An 18,514-nucleotide genomic window follows, 5' to 3' on the forward strand; every position below is an offset into this window, starting at 1 on the left:
CGTTCCGAGCACGGCGCTTCCTGTTCCGGCGCCAGGAGGAGCCGCGCGCTGCTGGTGCTGCTGCCGCCCCCATCTCCGTCTCCGCTGCCGTTGGTCGGGCTACTCTCGGTTCTTCAGCGCCCAGTTCTCTCCGACCCATCGCCGCTTCTAGATCTTGCTGCGAGTTCGGATCTTGCCGGGTGAGGCTGCCTCGGCGCTAGCGGGGTCATGGAGGAGAGCGAGGGAGCCCGCCCAAGCGGGACGCGGGGACAGTAACGGAGGTGCCTCAGACGCCTCTTTGGGGAGGCCGGGGGCTAAGAGTCTCTCCCCGTGGTTTTCCTTTCGGCAGTGGGCAATCAGCCCGCTCGCCCCCCAAGGAGAAGGCGCCGGGGGCGGCTGACGTCGTACCGATGGGTTTCTCGGCGGGTGACGTCAGCCCTGGCTCGGGGGCGGGGCCGGGAGCGGGCCTGGCCCCTCCCCCACCCTTTCCCGGGCGGGCGCGACCCGCTCGGAGGCCGGTTCGCTCCGGTTAATCCCGGACTCCTTTTGTTCGCTGGCCTCCGAAGGGCTGCTCGCCTCGCGCCCCTTGGCCCCGACTCCCTCCCCCACTCATTAATTGCTAATGAAAGGGAGAGGAAGGCTGAAAGAGATTCTTGCAGGAGTCTTCGGTGCTAGTTTAAGATTATTCGCAGTATGAGGTTTTGCTCATCTTTTTTTTTTTTTTTTTGGCCATCATTTTCTAGAGGAGTTCCTAGCAGATACTCAGATGAATATCCATGGCAAACTGAGGAGTGTTGAGTTCTGTAATGCTCCCTTATTTTAGGATTTAGGAGCGCCTGGTGGCTTTGGACCGTTTTCTTCTGAAAACCGAGAGTGGTGCTTTTAATAAATGGGGATTGTAATGTTGAAGCATGGAAGCATACTCACCTGACAGAAGAAAAAAAAAAATTTACAGGGTTGGTACTAAAGAAATACACGCTCGTACATTTGGTGGCTATGAGTTTGTTTTGAAAACGATCCCTCCATTATAGGCGAAGGTACACTTCAGAAGTCTTTCAGAAGTTCTTTGTTCAGGAATAGTGCTCTTTGGGCAGGAGGAATAGAAATTTTTCTCAATACTAGTGTCTGAACTTTTATTCAAAGCTAGTTTGTTTCAGAAACTTAAGTTATGTGTACTGGAATGTCCCTTTTCCTCTCTCCACGAGGAACGGAGACCCAGAGACAGCCCTTTAACTGAAATCCTTGGGACCAGTGTGTTTTGGAATTCAGAAATCTTGAAATTTTATCTTTAGATTTTAGAGAGACGATAAGGTGCAAAGATGAGAGATCACACCAGCGGAGTCGGGGCAGCGTCCCCAATTCAGCATTAATATTTGTGCAGCGATAGGTAGGAATTAATAAAACCTGTAAATAGCCTCAGGTCAGGTTTTGCCACCAAGTAAGTTTTATGTCAAACTTGGGAACACTTCTTTGATTTCTAAAGGTTTCTTAACTGAGAACTGCAGATAAAAATTTACGAACCTATCATAGCAATTTGTAAAAACTGACATCTGTGGAGTTTTTGCTGCCTGCCAGACAGTGACCAGGAGATTTATTGTGTAAGTCTCACAGCAAACCTGTGAGGTGGATACTACTGTCTACTTTCACCTCCGAGGTTTGCACAGCTTGGCTTGTCCAGAGCCCACCAGTGAACTGCAGCATTACCTAGTTTGAAATATTTTTGGTGTGCACGCCTTTATTTTTTTAATGCTTTTTAAATTGAAGGATAATTGCTTTACAATATTGTGTTGGTTTTTGCCATACATCAGCCTGTACTAACCATAGGTATATACATATGTCCCCTCCTTCTTGAACTTCCTCCGACTCCTCTCCCCAGGCTTGCAATATGCTGGTACACCGAGGGAGAGAAGATGATATATTTATTTTCTAGGCACTTTTATTGTAGGCACTTGATTTACCAGTTCCATTTAGTCCTGACCTTAAGGGCCCATTATTATAGTTGAAGTAACAGATTCATTGAGGTGAGCTGTCTCTGAAATGGTCAAACTTTGGTCTAGAGACTCTGGTTGAAGCTTTCATATTCTCCCTTTTTTACATTGCGGCCAATCTGAGCTGCTTATACATCCCACAGATCTCTTACCCGCCCCCGCCCCAGCTTTTGCACTTACTGCTCCTTTCCCTAGGACTTACCCCAGGCCTTTTTGTTCTCCCACACTGCAAAGACAGGACTCCTCAGGATTCCTCCCTTGATAATCCTTGCCTTGATACCTTTAGGAGCTCTTCAAGGTGCTCCCATAGTGCCCTGCTCTTACGGCACGCAGCCTGCTGTTTAAATGGTAGTTCTCCACCAGACTGGGAATGGCAGTTAAGTGTTTATTCCATGTAACACTATTCATTTCCCCAAGGCCCAATGCAGTACCTGGCACTTATGTTCCAGTAAGTATGAGTGTAGAAAATAGGACTGACAGGAGCTTGTTGAAAAGTTATTTTTTTAATTACATATTTTTAAATAATTTTAAATGTTCAAAAACATGCAGATCCCCAATTTCTTGAGTTGTCCAAATATAAAATAGAGTGTATCTAATAAGTCCCAATACTAGAAACTATCACATAAAAATGCTCATTCAAAATTTATATTTTCAGTACAATATATTACCAGTATCCCTTCCCCATACTAAACAAATCAATGGAAAAATCCTGATTCCCCTTAGTGAGTCTTAATAAATATCTTACTTGTTTATAACTGTAGATTTTTATCTTTGAAGTAGTCAGGAATTGTAACTGTTTTGCTGATGAGAAAAATGGCCTCTGGTTAAAAACTGTCTTTGTCAAAAGATTCAGACAAAAGATTTGGTGTCCCGGTTTCCTAACTGTGTAGTCCCATACTGTTTTTGACTCCTACTACAGTTTGATGACCCTTTGAAATATTCCTTGTCCAATACGCACCAGTAATTTATGGGGTTCAACTTTTTAAAACTTCCCCATGATTGAATTACTATTTTTTATTCTAAAGGCCATAGGTGTTACAGAAATGCTTTATGTTTCTAATGCTAGTTGAAAGAAATTATGTACTCTTGTTTTAAAATTGCTCTTCAGAAAATACAGTGATTATTTTACACATGATGTGTATTGCCATAAAGTGTTAATGGAAACTTTTGAAGTGATAGCTTTAGATTTTTCCAAAACGAAAAGTTAAAGTCTTCCTTGATTATAAACTTTTTTTTTGTAGTTCAAGATCACATTGGACTCATCTTAATTAGCATAATCCATATGTTTTGGAGGTTCCCCCCCCCCCCAGAAAATCTAGGGTTTGGGGGGGATTTCCTAGCAGTCCAATGGTTTGTTTGTTTTGTTTTGTTTTTCAAGTCTCAATGTCCACTCTAGTGGATTGTACTCTAGATTGGAGCACTGATTGATGTCCAACTCTATTTTTTTAACTACTTTATGGTGAAAGTATTCCCCAAATAGTAAATTGGAATGTTTCCAATTAATATGAATACTGTTTGGGTATGGAGAACAGGTTGCTTTACAGTGCAATGCTGTAAAACAGGAAGTGACCTCTATTTCTAATCCCTTTGGTCAAGGCTTTATTATCTCCTCTATCTTCCAGGATTTGATGTTGAATTTAAACTTTTGAAAGCCAGAGTTAGATTTTAATGTAATGCTATGATTAATTAACCATAGTTTTTCAAAAACTAAGAAGGAAATGAGTGATTCTAAAAACCTGAACTGTAACACAGGTGAAATTGAATGGGTTGCTTAGTTAGGTTTTTTGCTCTAGAATTAATGTGAACTTTGATACAGAACCACTTTCTGTTTCGAAACAGCTCACCCTGTGTGAAAAGAATGTTAGTCTTCGGTAGACTTTAAACTTGTGCATGGATAAACTTTCTTTCAGGTGTTAGTCCTAAGAATCTACTATTGTGTGATGTTACTTTTTAGTATAAAACCTTACATGGAAACGAATGAATAAATATATTTGCTCTACATTCATGATGTGTTTTTTAATCTTATGAATTTAAGAGCAAGGTTATAGCTGTTGTGACAGCAGGCTTCCTGTTCATTTTCTTTATCATTCCTCATAATAACCATACCACACGAACTAAAACTCTGTAAATGACTCAATATTGAGCAACCTATATATAACTATATTGTATATTCGTGGGGCAGAGAAAAAAACTGAGATCAACTCATTAGATGCCCAAAAAATCTGAAGAAATACAGTGGTGTTTTTTTTTTTTAAGCCAGCAAAAAAAGGGGGGGGGGACCAAATCTAGGAAAAAGAAGCATAAATAGAAACTTCCTTACTGTAATTTTTTTAAATCTCAAAATTAAAAATGAGAATCATATTTAAACATTATAAACATTACCAGGAGAGTTGGGAAGACTACTGGGCTTGCACTATCGTATTTAAAATTTCATTGTTGTTTAAATTCTAGCTTATGCAAAAGAGAAAAAAGGTATAAACATTGCAAAGAGAAAGTAAAATTATTTTTCACTAATGGCATAATTCTTTATCTGCAGATTCCAGAGAATCAACTGAGAGACTTTTAGAAATAATTCAGTAATGTCAAGGCTTACAAAAGTAATACACTAAAATTTAAAAGGCTCTTCCCGTATATGAGCAACCAGTCAATTAGAAAACATAATGGAACACCCAATTTACAACCACGAAAAAAAGTTTGCCATTTAGAAATCTAACTCACAAAAAATGTATAGGAGTCTTGATTTTTAAAAACTATTGAGTGATACTAAATGACAATGACAGGAACCAGGATATACCTTGTTTCTCAAATGAGAATATTTTTATATTTTAAATATATCACATGTCCTCTAAATCTGTAAATTTAATTAGGTTTTATCGTTGTGCTGTTGGGATTTTTTGTTTGTTTCATAAAGTGACTTAGAAAAAATAGGCATGACAATATTCAGGAAAACCTGAAAAAATAGTAATAGTAGGTCATAAAATTTGTTTAAAAGTATAAACCTGCCCTAATAAGATGGAATGTTATACTGTGGATCAGTAGAATAGAGTTCACAGTACCTTTGGGAAATGATGGAGGCTCTGTGGCCTGGTGGTTTTGGAATCAGACTATACCTGGGTTTGAATCTCAGTGTTTGTCACTAGCTCTGTGACTTGAAATAAGTTAACTTGCTAAGCTTCCTTTTCTCCAGCTGTAAACTGGGAGTGGTAATAGAATCTGCATGTATCTGTGAGATTATGAACCTAAAGCACTTAGCATGGTAGATGGATTTTCAGTGTTTGTTATCAATAGCAGCTGTAGAATGTGGTAAAGATAGCTTGTTGGGTCAGTTAAGAAAAGATAGATTACTCAGTAATTATTATTTGAAAGAAAAACAGAAGATTAAACAAGTTAAACTGTATAAATACTCTTAGAAAGTATAGATGAATTTTGTCTCATCTAATACCCTTAATGTCTTATAAAGCATTAAAAAAAAAAGATGTACTACTAATTAGTAAAATGATCCAAGGCAAAAAAGTACATGCTGTAGCATTCTGTTTATATGAAATCAAGGAGCAAGCGAAAACTAAAAAAGTGATTGCTGAGTGGGAGAGGAATTGATTGGGAAATAACATAAGTAAATTTTATGATGTAAGGGAAATGTTCTATATCTTGGATGGTTACAGGGGCATATACAACTCTCAGAGCTTGTTGACCTGAGCACTAATCCATGCATTTCATTGAGAGTTAATTATACTTGAGTTATAAAAATTGAGGAAAGTGGTCCAAGCATATTCACAGAAAAAGAAGTCTAAATGGGGTATAAAATTTAAATAATGCTCTACTTTCCACTTAATTAATAATCAGATGTAAGTTAAAACAAGATGCCAATCTTTAACCTGTCATTGAAAATGATGTATAAATTTAATAACATCCAGTGGTGAAGAGGAGCTTTAAAAAAGTAGTGTCAATTGGAACAGGCTGTTTGAGATGGATTTTAGATGACCTTACCTGTTGACTGTGTATTTCACTTCTAGTGCTTTTTCCTGGTAATAGACTCAAAAAGATAGGTGTTTAGAGATGTTCAGTGTTGTCATTTGAAAAAACTCAGAATGCAACAGCCTGAACAGCCACCAGCTTGAGAGTACAAACTAAATTTTGGATCATTTTTATATGCTGCACAGCCAATAAAAAGGGATGAAGTTTATCGAGGTGTTTGAACTATTATGGAGATTTTTCCTACATGAAGAAAGTCATTTTATAAATTATTAAGATTCCATTTAAATAATATATGCATAATTCCTTAAAGAATATAAAATATAATAAACTGGTTTTGAAATATTCCTTCTTTTTTTTGTTTTGTTTTGGTTTTGTTTTTAGGAAAATGTCTGATGAATTTTCGGTAAGTTGATGCATTTATTCTTCATAAGTTTTTTGGCTCTTAGAAAAAAAAAGACATGGCCCTAAGTCTTCCAATTTAAAAGAAGTGCTTTTTGTGATTCTTCATTTTTTTGTGTTTTTTTTTTAGCATGTGATTTTGATGGATGATTTGTCTTTATTTAGCTATAATATTCAAAAATGCATTTTCTTTATGAATCTTTAAGTATAATTTTTTAAAGTCTTCTGTTTTGTTTTAAGCTGATAGTGTTAATTTTAGCCAACATCTATTGATAATTATATACCAGGCACTGTGTTAAGTGCATTGAGTGAGTTATCTCGTTGAGGCCTCAGGTTAACTCTAAACTGTTGTTTTGAAAATGAGGAAACCAAAGCTCAGAGAGGATGTATCACTTGTTTGAGGTGAAGCCAGGATTCAATTCACACTGTGTTGATTAGTTGTATTTAGAAAACTTGAGCTTCTCTGAGGAATTGGAATTGTAAAGCTGATATTCAAGGAAACTCCTAAATTTTTTATTAAATGAGGTGATTTTTAAATGGAACAGCTTGGCTTTTGAAGAATTCCTGACCTTCTAGCTTACCATCCTTCATGGGTTGATAATCGTGTTTGGCATTGCTTGTCCCTGAATAAGATCAATAAGACATGCTTGTTTTGTATTCCAGTTGGCAGATGCGCTACCTGAAAACTCCCCTGCCAAAACCTCTGCTGTGAGCAATACAAAACCCGGCCAACCTCCTCAAGGCTGGCCAGGTTCCAACCCCTGGAATAACCCAAGTGCTCCACCTGCTGTGCCATCTGGACTCCCGCCAAGCGCAACACCCTCCCCCGTGCCTTTTGGACCAACGCCAACAGGGATGTACCCCTCCGTGCCTCCCACCGGACCGCCTCCGGGACCCCCGGCTCCCTTTCCTCCTTCTGGACCCTCGTGCCCCCCACCTGGGGGTCCTTATCCAGGCCCTGGCCCCACTGGGCCATATCCTACACCAAATATGCCCTTTCCTGAGCTTCCAAGACCATATGGTGCACCCACAGATCCAGCTGCAGCTGGTCCTTTAGGTCCATGGGGATCCATGTCTTCTGGACCCTGGGCACCAGGAATGGGGGGGCAGTATCCCACCCCCAATATGCCATATCCGTCTCCAGGGCCATACCCCGCTCCTCCTCCTCCCCAGGCACCAGGGGCGGCCCCACCTGTTCCGTGGGGCACTGTGCCACCAGGAGCCTGGGGACCACCAGCGCCGTATCCTGCCCCTACAGGATCGTATCCCACACCAGGACTCTATCCCACTCCCAATAATCCTTTTCAAGTGCCTTCAGGACCTTCTGGTGCTCCACCGATGCCTGGTGGCCCCCATGTGAGTGTTTAATTTGTTATTAACGTGCAGTAATAGTCCCATACGCTGAAAAACTTTCTCCAGTGTTGAATGGACAATTAGAAAGGTTTAAAAAGGTTTAAAAACCTTTTTTTCTTTTAAGGGGTGTGTATACAAAATAAGAGTAAATTTCAAGCTTCAGATAAAATTTTAGATAAAGCATTTAAAAGGATGAAAGCACAAGTATTCCTCGTATTAAAAACACAAAAATTCCTCAAATATCCCTCAAAGAATTTGTAATGTAGTAAGCAGTATCCTCAACAGCATCCTTGAAGTAAACTCAAGAGATGTGTTTCTTTGGACTTTTTTTTCTTTTTTTTTAACATCTCTCAGTAGTGTTTTAATAGCATCAGACCAAAGCACAAAGTTCAATGAAAGTCATCTCTGCCAGTCTGGCTAGACACAAGAGGTAGATTTTTAGAGAATCCAGAGCAGTGCATGTGTGACGTTGCCCGTCTTTGATGCAGCTGTTGTGTTTCTCAGCCGGGGTTTTGTTAGGTCCTTCACAGTACTGAGCTCAAGCTTACCCCACTCTTCTGCATTGCCAGTTAGATGTAATGCTGTGTGCACTACTGTCAGCCAAGCTGGAGTAGGGTTGACATCCTGGTTGAGGACCCTGTCTTGGGTCTATGACCAAGTAGGAAAGCCACCTTGTTCCCCTGTGAACTGAGCCAAGTCAGAGTCTCCATAGGGGAAAACAAAATCTATTCTTAAAGGCCTAATTAGATCTCCAACCAGATTAATCACAACCAATTAATCTTAACAAAGTGTCCCTGAAACTTGTTTTCATGAGTATAACTTTTTGCCATATATAGATATATATATATGGTTTTAAATATTTTAGTTAAGTGTATGCCAGAATAAGTGATGATTTGCTGTTTGGATTTGTTAAGCAATAAGTTTAAGTCACAGCAAGGAGTTAATAAACTCCATTTACAAAATCTAGAAGTTTACTTTTTCTTTTTTCTATTGCAGTCTTACCATTAAGTTAACAATGGATGAAGAGATGACGCTTTGCTTTTTGAAGTACATAGATATATGCACATGAATGCATATATAAAAATTGCTGTTTCCCTATTCTTAGAGGGCATTCATGAAAGAACAACTCTTGCACCTCTCAGAAGATGTCTGCCTCTTGTGCTTGGATGTATAGTACATCTGATGGATACAATCAGATAAAAATGTAAGCGGAAATCATTCAAATGTGATTTTTATTTGGTTTTTATGGAAAGTTAAAGTAATTACGTATATTGAATAGCTCTTTGCTACAATTTGTTTAAAACAAATTTTTCAATTTGTTTAAATTATGAAACTAAACACTTATATAATCACTTTTTCCCCTAAATAAACACACTTTGAAAACAATCACATTGTCATAATTTAAACAAATGATGCTTCTCAACATCTTGAGCTGTTCTCTCTACGGGATAAATAAACCTGGTCCTTCTGAGGTTATATTTTGGGTATACATTTTAAAACTGTTGGTGATTACTGTCAGATGTTGAGTTCATTTTTATCCTTGAGCTTTTAGAAAAAAACTTTCCCTTTGTTTTTAGTTCCACTGATTTATTTTTAGCCAGATGGGTCATACAGCTCTAAAATATGCCCTTTGTGGACACTTGTTTCTTTTTAATGCAGGCCGGCATGTAAATGTAAATTATATTCTTAGAAAATTGGTGATCTCTTTGTATTGTTTTAGAATAGATTGAACTGTCCATATTGCTTTGGGAAGAGCTCAAGGAGGAAATAATTCTCTCCTTTATCTGGAACCTTAAATTGGAGGAGACCCTGCAAACTACTTCATAGTAACAAGTAATTTGCATTCCCACAAAACACTCTTCTACAGGGCCCTTCCTGTAGTCCCTTTCCCCTCAATTTTTTAGAAGGGGCACATCCCATAATTCCTCCCTGATACTGAAAACTGGCCCGCTCTAGGGGTCTATCACAAACACAGAAGTTATGTTTAGAGAACCTCAGTCATACAGACATGACTGTTCTTTGTAGAAGTGTGATCGAAATATGTTAATGTCTTTCAGAGTCTGGTTAAGCTATGTCATTGTGTCTCGCATAGTTTTCCTGGATCTGTTTGTAAAGTGCTTATGGTTAACAGTTCAGTTCTGTATTTGTTGACAGTAAGACAGGTAAATAGGTAGAAGAATGAGTGCACCCAAAAATTATTCTCTAGCTCTAACACTGAGCATAATCATAAAGTATAGATCTCTGCAGTTGAGTTTAAAGTAGTGTAACTGTGTTACTTAAAAATAAGTGTTGCTTGTAACCTTCAAAATAGCTTTTTGGCACCTTATCTTTAAAGCATATTTTTAGATTTGGGGTAGAACTGATGATGTTACTTGTCAATAACATTTTGAAATTTTGAATGTATCCATTAGGTTACTAAAATGTATTTGTGACTTTCTTGACCAGTATATGAGAGATTTATGCAGGAGCTCTTTTGCTTAGAAAGAATTTGGTGGTTTTATCTCTCTTATAGTTAAAATGTCAAGAATGCCAAATGCTGCCAGTTTAATGGTTTGTTAGCTACCTCCTTTTAAGAAAGCAAGATTGTCAACTTTCTAGAGTAACAGTCAGTATTTAGGCCTCCCTTAAGTAAATGATAGACTCAAGCTTTCAGAATTGAAACTAATTTGTTTAGGTATTTTCAAACTGGGGAATGTTAGCTTTTTCATAGTGGCACAATCTTTCTTTCACTTCTTTGCAGGGACAAGTGGCAGCTATCTACAGTACTCTTGAAAATCTGTTCTAGCCTTCCATTTGTAAGGCAGTAGCCTTAGAAGATATCATAGCTTAAATTGTCAGTTAATATCATAATATTAGCTAATTTTGGAAGGATGATAGGAAAAGTGAAATGGCAACAAAGATCTCTCCTTTTGGTTATTTTCGTTGTCCTACCTTGGGATAAGTTGACAGCGCTGGCTGTAGATAAAATATTTAACACTAGAGAGGATAATGTTTGACTACAAGAAGAAGAGATAGCAAGTTTGAGACTCTGAATCATAGAATCTCTTTATTATTATGAGAGAAAACCTTATGCTAAAGGATTTGAAGGGCCATGAATATAAGGTTTGGAACTACTACCCCTTACATTAACTGCTGCAACCCACACTGCCCAGAGTGCCCTAGACGCTACTGCCATTTTAAAATTGGTTTTTCAAGGGTTTTCCAACTGATACTTGGGAAAATTTTTTTTAATGAATCAAAATTGAAGGAAATAGAATTTCTCCACTTGGGGGAGGGACATCTCAATTCTTAAGGGTACTCTGGGCCAGCAGGTATTTTTGGGTTCAGTTTTGGGTGGAGTTAAGAAAAGCAGAAGTTGTTTCAAGGACAAAGCGGAAGAAAGCATCTAAGAAGGTTTTTTGTCTTTACTAGGGAATAATGTTACTTTTAAAACAAATTATGCTAGGCCAAGATTAGTTTGTGGAACAGGCTGCTTGTTAGAAAGTATGTTTGGCCTTAAGGGAGTATGCAGTAAATATGCTGGCATTTGGACTTTCAGAGCAGAAATTTTAAGACAGATTTGATGGAGATAGTTGAGATGTGTTGAGGAATAGTATGTCTGGAGTTAGGATCTTAGGTTTTGAAATTGTTGAGCCTAAAGGTGACAAAAATTCAAATACAGACCTTGGGTCCTAACTCATACACACAGTCCTCAAAAATTGAGGCTTTACCTTAAAGGAGTGCTTACAATGCCTTGGCTTGTCTTACTAGACTCGGCCTAATGCTTTTGAAGATGGCTGTTTACAGCTCTGACTGCATAGCCCTTTTTTCTGTAAAGTAATATATTGATTATTCAGGAATAAGTGCATTTTCTAATTACTAAAGGGCCTCCTTTGTCAGTTTTACTGCTTACTGTTTTCAGTAGAGAATAGGGTGGCTCAGAGAGTGAAGAACCTGCCTGCAGGGCAGGAGACTCAGATTCGAGCCGTGGGTCAGGAAGACCCCCTGGAAAAGGGAATGGCTACCCACTCCATCATTCCTGCCTGGAGAATCCTGCGGACAGAGGATAATACAGGGGCAGAGAACGAAGGGGGTGGTCTGTCACACCGCTACAATGGGATATTGGAATATTTTCTAGGAAACAAGTCAGTTTTGCCCCTGGTATTTTTACCTCACAGTTATTAGTGCTACCTATTGTACAACTTTTGGAACTTTGTGTATATCAACATAGCTCTACTCAAGAGTTTCAGTTAGAAGACGGTGCCTAGCTTGCAAGTCAGTCAGTTGCCCATACTTCTAAGAGATTCGTGCCAGTGTCTTCCTTTCTCACCCTGAATAATCTAGTGCTAGATTTATAAAATGCCTGGTTTAAAAACCTTAGAAATTAAACCTAAGCACAAACCTTCAAGTGTTCAAGTTTTTGAAAAGCATAAGGCTTAATTCAGATGGATCACACTGATCCACTGTACTATGCATAGAAAGTGGTGGGTGGCTTTCAGGGAAGACTATAATTTTATCTTAATAGAGCAATATTTAGTGTTGAGGACAGGCACTGTTCTTTTTAATTTCACAATTCTGCCAAGTAAAACAAAAATTGCCAATAAAATAATTGGTATTAAAGAAGTGGCCATGCAAGCTTCTGGCAAGAGAACGCCTCTGAAGACTGCATTCATTCAGCAGACACTTAAATGTCCATAATCCAGGTGCTTTTGTCAGATGCCAGAGATACAGAGATGAAGAGGATGCCCTTCAGAGGCTTACAAGCCTAGGTAGGCGGAGGCATAACAGATTTGATGAGTACATCCAGTATTAGTTTCTCTGGATAAACATTTTAGTATTCCTGCTGGTAGAAGTTTTGGACTAGCCTTTGGGCATTTAAAGAACAAAGTATGGAATACCTTTTTTTTTTTCAAGTAAAAATGCTTTTCAAGACTGTAGTGTTTGTTGATGCAACTATCCAAGCACAGAAAGTAATGGGATGTTTGCCTCTTCAGTTTTCCCCTGGATAAAGGCACTTTCACTGCCTGCCACTGGTCAGCAGATCCTGATTTGTTGCCATTAAGTAAACTTGACTTCTTATGTGTGCTCTATAAAAATGGTTTTGTATTTTTTCCTTGATATTGTAATTTTTTTCATTGATTTAATAATGACAAATTTAATGTATGTAATTGTCTATGCATTTTAAGTTAAACTGCCTAAAATGTGATTTGCCACATATACATTTGTTTGTATTATAAACTGTAAGCAATCCGTTGGAGATGTTAGGTTTTATCACCTGCTGCTGTATTTGTAAACAAAGACAAATGTTGCTTTAAGACGTAATTATAATTAGGGATAGTCTATGGATGTGATACTTGATATTTTTTAAGATAAAACTTGTTTGCTTTTGTGTATTATACCTGAAAACTTTTTTTTTTTTAATGTATTTTCATGGTTTCACAGTTTTTTCACTTATTTTAATCTTTAGGCCCAATCCTGGGCTTCCCAGAAAAAGTCCAGAGCCTAATTAACTGCAAACTTGTTGTCATAAAGAGAGAAAGAAAAACAGCCTGAGGGAACCCACCCCCCCCCCCCCCCCCCCACATGTGACCTGCATTCTCTAAGGCTGCCTGGGAACAATGCCTCCTCCACAAACCCATCTTTCAGCAACGCAGTGTCCCTCGTGAGGATCTCCTCTCCTCCCTTTAAGGCTGGGCTGTTCTTTGTAACCGGGTTATCTGCGCACAGGAAATCGGGGAGCCCTCTCTGTCTGCCCCTGCCGCCACACACCCCTGCTTCCCTCTACCAAAGACACTGCTGTGCCGGCAGTAAGGGCCACTTGGCATATGGTTGCTGTCCTCTGTCCACAGGGGGTTTGCTAGCATTTCTTGAAACCCAGTATGAGTGGGGCTATAAATGAGTGAAATAATTTGTGGTATATTCTATTTTTGAAAAGGATTTCTGCTTTTTGCTTTGGACCAGAAAAAAAAATTTGCATTTGATGTCTTAACTCGTATCTCTTAAAAGTACCCACTAAAAGTGGGGCTGTGAAATAGGTAGTGAAATATAAGACCACTCTGGAGCAGGGCTGGGAGGTTTTCCCATCATGAAATGACATTCCTTTGGCAAACACATTCTTGCCTGAATATCTGACACAAGCAGTTTCTTTTTTTTATCACCATATTAAAAGTCAGCACTAGTCCCTTTGCAACAGATCTCTAAAGCAAAGTAGAATCCTAACTATTAATATGAGCACACTTTAGACAAGACAGTGCAATAGAATTCTAATACCGGAAGAGAATTTGGTCCTCTTCCTAGAGTTTGTTCCCACAGCATCTGAACGTTCTTCTCATGGGGGCAGGTTTTTGTGTTAATTCTCTGGGATTCCAGGAATGAAGAGGACACAGCAGGTTCAGTTTAGTTCCTCTTTGCTTTCCCTGAAGCAGTTCCACAATTCCACTATGGGTCAGTGGGGCTGCTGTAACAAAGGATCCTCAACTGGATGGCTCAAACAAGAGAAATTCTTACGGTTCTGGAGATTAGGAAGTCCGTGATCAAGATGCCAGCTAATTTGGTTCCTCGACGGGAGCCTCTTCCTGGCTAACAGGTCCTCACTGCTTCCTCCCACATAGAGAAGAAAGCTCTCAGTTGTCTCTTAAATGGACACTAATCCCACTGTAAGGGTCCCATCTCCATATACCATCACATTGCAGCTTGTGACTTAAACATGGATTGGGGGGCTGAAGGGGGCACAATTTGGTTCATAACACAGATAAGGTGTTTGAGGGGACAGAAAGTTTGGCTGCTTTTAAATTTTTAAAGCTATTTTCAGTTCAGTTCAGTTTAGTCGCTCAGTCGTGTCCAACTGTTTGCGACCCCACGAATAGCAGCACACCAGGCCTCCCTGTCCATCACCAACTCCCGGAGTTTACTCAAACTCCTGTCCATCGAGTCGGTGATGCCATCCAGCCATCTCCTCTGTCGTCCCCTTCTCCTGCCCCCAGTCCCTCCCAGCATCAGTGTCTTTCCCAATGAGTCAACTCTTCGCATCTCTTAGTTGAGATTACCTGAGATCAGATTACAGTAGAATCTCCATCCATCTAGATTTCTAAGCTACGCTTAAAGTGTCGTGTCACACAAGAAAAGTTTTTGCTTTGTAAGACAGGTAGATAAAAGAGCCTTTTTTAGGGGTAAGGATATCTGTAAAAGAGGTTAAGTAAACCCAAGGTCTAATTAATAAGAATGGCATCAAGACTTAAAAGAGTGTCCACTAGATTATACCTTGCTCAGATACCCAGTACCAGATACCTTTATATATGCAGTTCCTTGATTATCAGTCTAGACCTCTGCCTTTTTCATTGGATATCCTAATCTGTTCTTGTCCCCTTAAGATACCACTGAGTAGATTCCAAAGCTATGGGGAGGTTAGGAAGACATTCAACTGGTTAACTTTTTAGATAAAGAGGCCAAGTTAAGCTTCATGTATTGTCCTACTTTCATTTCCTGGGAGCTGATAAGGATAGCTCTAATGTACATTTTACATACTTCGGCCCACTGAATTCTTAACACCTGGAATTTAAGTTACAACAAACCTAAAAGTCAGTTTTTAGTTCTATTTTATAGATGATGAAACTACAGCTAAGAGGTAGAGATCACCTAACCTGGTATGTCATGGAGCTGAGTACAACCTTAGGTGTGACTGATAGCAAGGTTTTACTCTGTTCCACTTTGCTGCAGAATGCTGCTTTCCTAAGAACAGCTTCTCCATTTTACATATACCTGCCATGGTTGCCTTACTGTATCACTGCTTCCAAAACTGTATACCTGGGAAGTCAAATCCATATAACATTGAATGTTACACAGTAAACCTTTCACATAGGCTTCCCAAGGGGCTCAGCTGGTAAAGAATCTGCCTGCAATGCAGGAGACCCGGGTTTGATCCCCAGGTTGGGAAGATCCCCTGGAGAAGGAGATGGCAACCCAATCCAGTATTGTCTGGAGAATTCCATGGCCAGAGAAGCCAGGAAGGCCATGGGGTCGCAAAGAGTCAGACACGACTGCGACTAACTTTCACTTTCATATCTTTCCACACAGTTTATGTCACTGAGTTTCATCAGACACTTGAAAAAGCTAGTGTTTGAAATGTATATCCTTGCAGTTTGGTAAATAAGCACAGTTCTTAAACTGCTAACTTACTGAGTTGTATTTTCATAAACAAACAATCTTTAGAGGTGTAGCATTTAAAAGTAGGTTAAATATGGATGTGAGAATTGTTACAAAAGATTTTGGATGATCGAATCACTAGTGTCAGCCCTACCGATTACTGAAGACACTGGTTATCCAGTTGCCCCCAAGCAGCAAAGGCTTGGACAAGGCTGTCAGAGTGGCTGAGACAAAAGAGGGCTCTGTTAGTAGTAGATGAGCAGCCAAGATGTGCGGAACTGTACGGAGGGTGGGAGAGTCCAAGGGAGGCTCTGCCAAGTGTGGCCTGACAGTTCTTTTTTTAAACTTGCCAATACAGGACATGCTAAGTTAAAACATCCTAACTGTTGCTTAGTTACTGCAACACAGAAAAATCCCAAGTGCTAAACTTAATGAATACCTGGATCCCTACTTGAATGCCCAAAGAAATCTTTACAAAAAAAGACCAAACTACAGGACTAAGGATCAGGACTGAATCTTGGGCTGTTAATAGAAGGGGAATGAAGACGATTGACCTGAACTAAGAAAAGCCTGTTTACAAACTTCACAAAACTTCTCATCTGAAAGGTGGTAGTAAGTCTTCACCTCTGGTGAGTCTAATAGAAATCTGATCAAATTCTAGAATGCAGCTGTTCATGATTCAGTGAGCAGCACAATTGCTGGGGATTCATGCACAGAGCTTCTGGCCTTGAGCTCAGCCTGGCAGTGTGATTTGGTGCAATTGACTAGCTTCCTGTGCTGATTTACCTTATCTGTAATACAGATGATAATGCTCAAAGTACCACGAGAGGAAAATGGAACATTCTTCCCTCTAGCCAAATGACTCTATTTAGTGTATTAGCATAACTAAAAGATTACACATCTAATAATATGTAGTATCTGTTTAAATGCTTTTTTTAAAAGATCAGATTGTCAGGACTTCTCTGGTAGTTCAATTCTAAGACTCTGCTACCATGCAGAGGGCTTGGGTTCGATCCCTGGTCAGGGAATTAGGTCTCACTTGCCATAACTAAGAAAAAATAAAATTAAAAGTCGCTCAGTCGTGTCCAGCTCTTCGCAACCCCATGGACTATAGCCTACTAGGCTCCTCCGTCCATGGGATTTTAGAGGCAAGAATGCTGGAGTGGGTTGCCATTTCCTTCTTGAGGGGATGTTTCCGACCCAGGGATTGAACCCAGGTCTCCTGCATTGTAGGCAGATGCTTTACCGTCTGAACCACCAGGGAAGTCAGGGAAATTAAAAGACCTTGGTAAAATCAGAATCAGTCAAGCGTAAAGGCTAAAATATACACAGTGTGATGGTATGTTTATTAAACACAAAGGATGCATTATAAGTGATCATACATGCCAGTTTGCCTGAGACAATTCTGGTTTATGTTGCTCAGGTGTAATTATTAATAGCACACTCCTTGCATTCTCAAAAAGGTCTGGATTTAAGGATAAATTACATAGTTATCTTGACTAATGGAATGCAAATGGAGATTTTCCATGTTTGTTTTCTGAGATAAAAAATCATCCTAAAAAAACATGTTTCAGCATAGAATTAACCTTTCCTTCACATATATTATCTACAGTGCCACTTACACTGCATCTTATTAAAGTGAAGAACAATATTTCAGTCACTTAATTGCAGCCACAAACAACTGTCTTCAAAAAATTCCCATCAAAAAGAGCACATTCTGATCCTAGACCAGGAAGCTGTGCCTTTTTTAAATAGAGATGCTAGATATTGAGAAGGAGAGATGGGAATAGGCTTCCTACTTTTCTGGGCATCTGTCCAAAGATTTCTGCCTCATAGCCTCAAATGTCTTCCCCCCCACCGCCCCGCCACCCCGTTCTGGAAGCAATTTCCCTTAAAGCTCCAAGTTCTTTCCTAACTTAATCCTGTCACAAACTAGGTGACGCTGAAAACTATGTCCAGTTTCGCGGGCTCTTTGCTGCATACAAACATCACCAAATCTCTGGCAGAATTGCATTTCATCTCCAGGCCTAGGCTGATACGAGTGCTTCTAATTCACAATGATAGTGGAGGGGAGGGGACAGTGAAATTATCATAGGGTACATTAATGGCAGGAAATAAATGGTGAAAACTTGTTAAACCACTTCAGAAATATCTGAAGTAGTAGTAACAGTTGGCAGGAGTAATAGTTTCCCATTTTTTGCTATTTGAGGCACATTGAATACCAAAACTGGTGGCTCTCCTATAAGAACTCAGGGCTTTAGGTGTCACCACACTAGTCTTCATCAAGCTGTTAGTAGAATGTCTGCTGCCACAACCAAGTTCTCAAGTCTTCTCACATGGCTACATGGCAAAGTTCTTGGAGTTGAGGAAACCATTCCTCCTTGGTGGTGATGTCCTGGTACACCAGCGGTTTGAATACTGATCTTCACCACCTGCAGCATCTCCCTAGCTTAGCATTCTGACAGCATTGTCATAAAAGCACATGTCCCCTGCTGTGGCAAAAATAAATTTTTCACATTGACCACAATTTAGTTGACACATCTGTGCTTGGTGCATTATTATGCCTCAGTGGTGGTGAAGTTAGAACTGGAAACAGCTCACTGAAAACATCTGTTTGAATAGAAAGTGAAACCTCAAAATACTTCAAGTTTGAATATCCATTTGCTGCTAGTACCTTTCATAACAAAGTACTTGGGGGT

At 39.5% G+C, this 18,514-nt stretch overlaps 1 protein-coding gene across 1 annotated transcript; it reads left to right on the plus strand.

The window, feature by feature from the left end:
• Positions 1-15: 15 nt before the first annotated feature.
• On the plus strand, positions 16-13,069 carry MAPK1IP1L (mitogen-activated protein kinase 1 interacting protein 1 like). Its single transcript, XM_020883049.2, has 4 exons — positions 16-179; positions 6,324-6,345; positions 7,005-7,697; positions 8,691-13,069. Exons 2-4 carry the CDS (start codon positions 6,328-6,330, stop codon positions 8,700-8,702), a joined length of 723 nt encoding a protein of 240 aa, XP_020738708.1. The 5' UTR covers positions 16-179; positions 6,324-6,327; the 3' UTR covers positions 8,703-13,069.
• The last annotated feature ends 5,445 nt before the right edge of the window (positions 13,070-18,514 follow it).

Source organism: Odocoileus virginianus, chromosome 6 (assembly GCF_023699985.2).
Source record: "Odocoileus virginianus isolate 20LAN1187 ecotype Illinois chromosome 6, Ovbor_1.2, whole genome shotgun sequence".
NCBI classification, from domain to species: domain Eukaryota; kingdom Metazoa; phylum Chordata; class Mammalia; order Artiodactyla; family Cervidae; genus Odocoileus; species Odocoileus virginianus.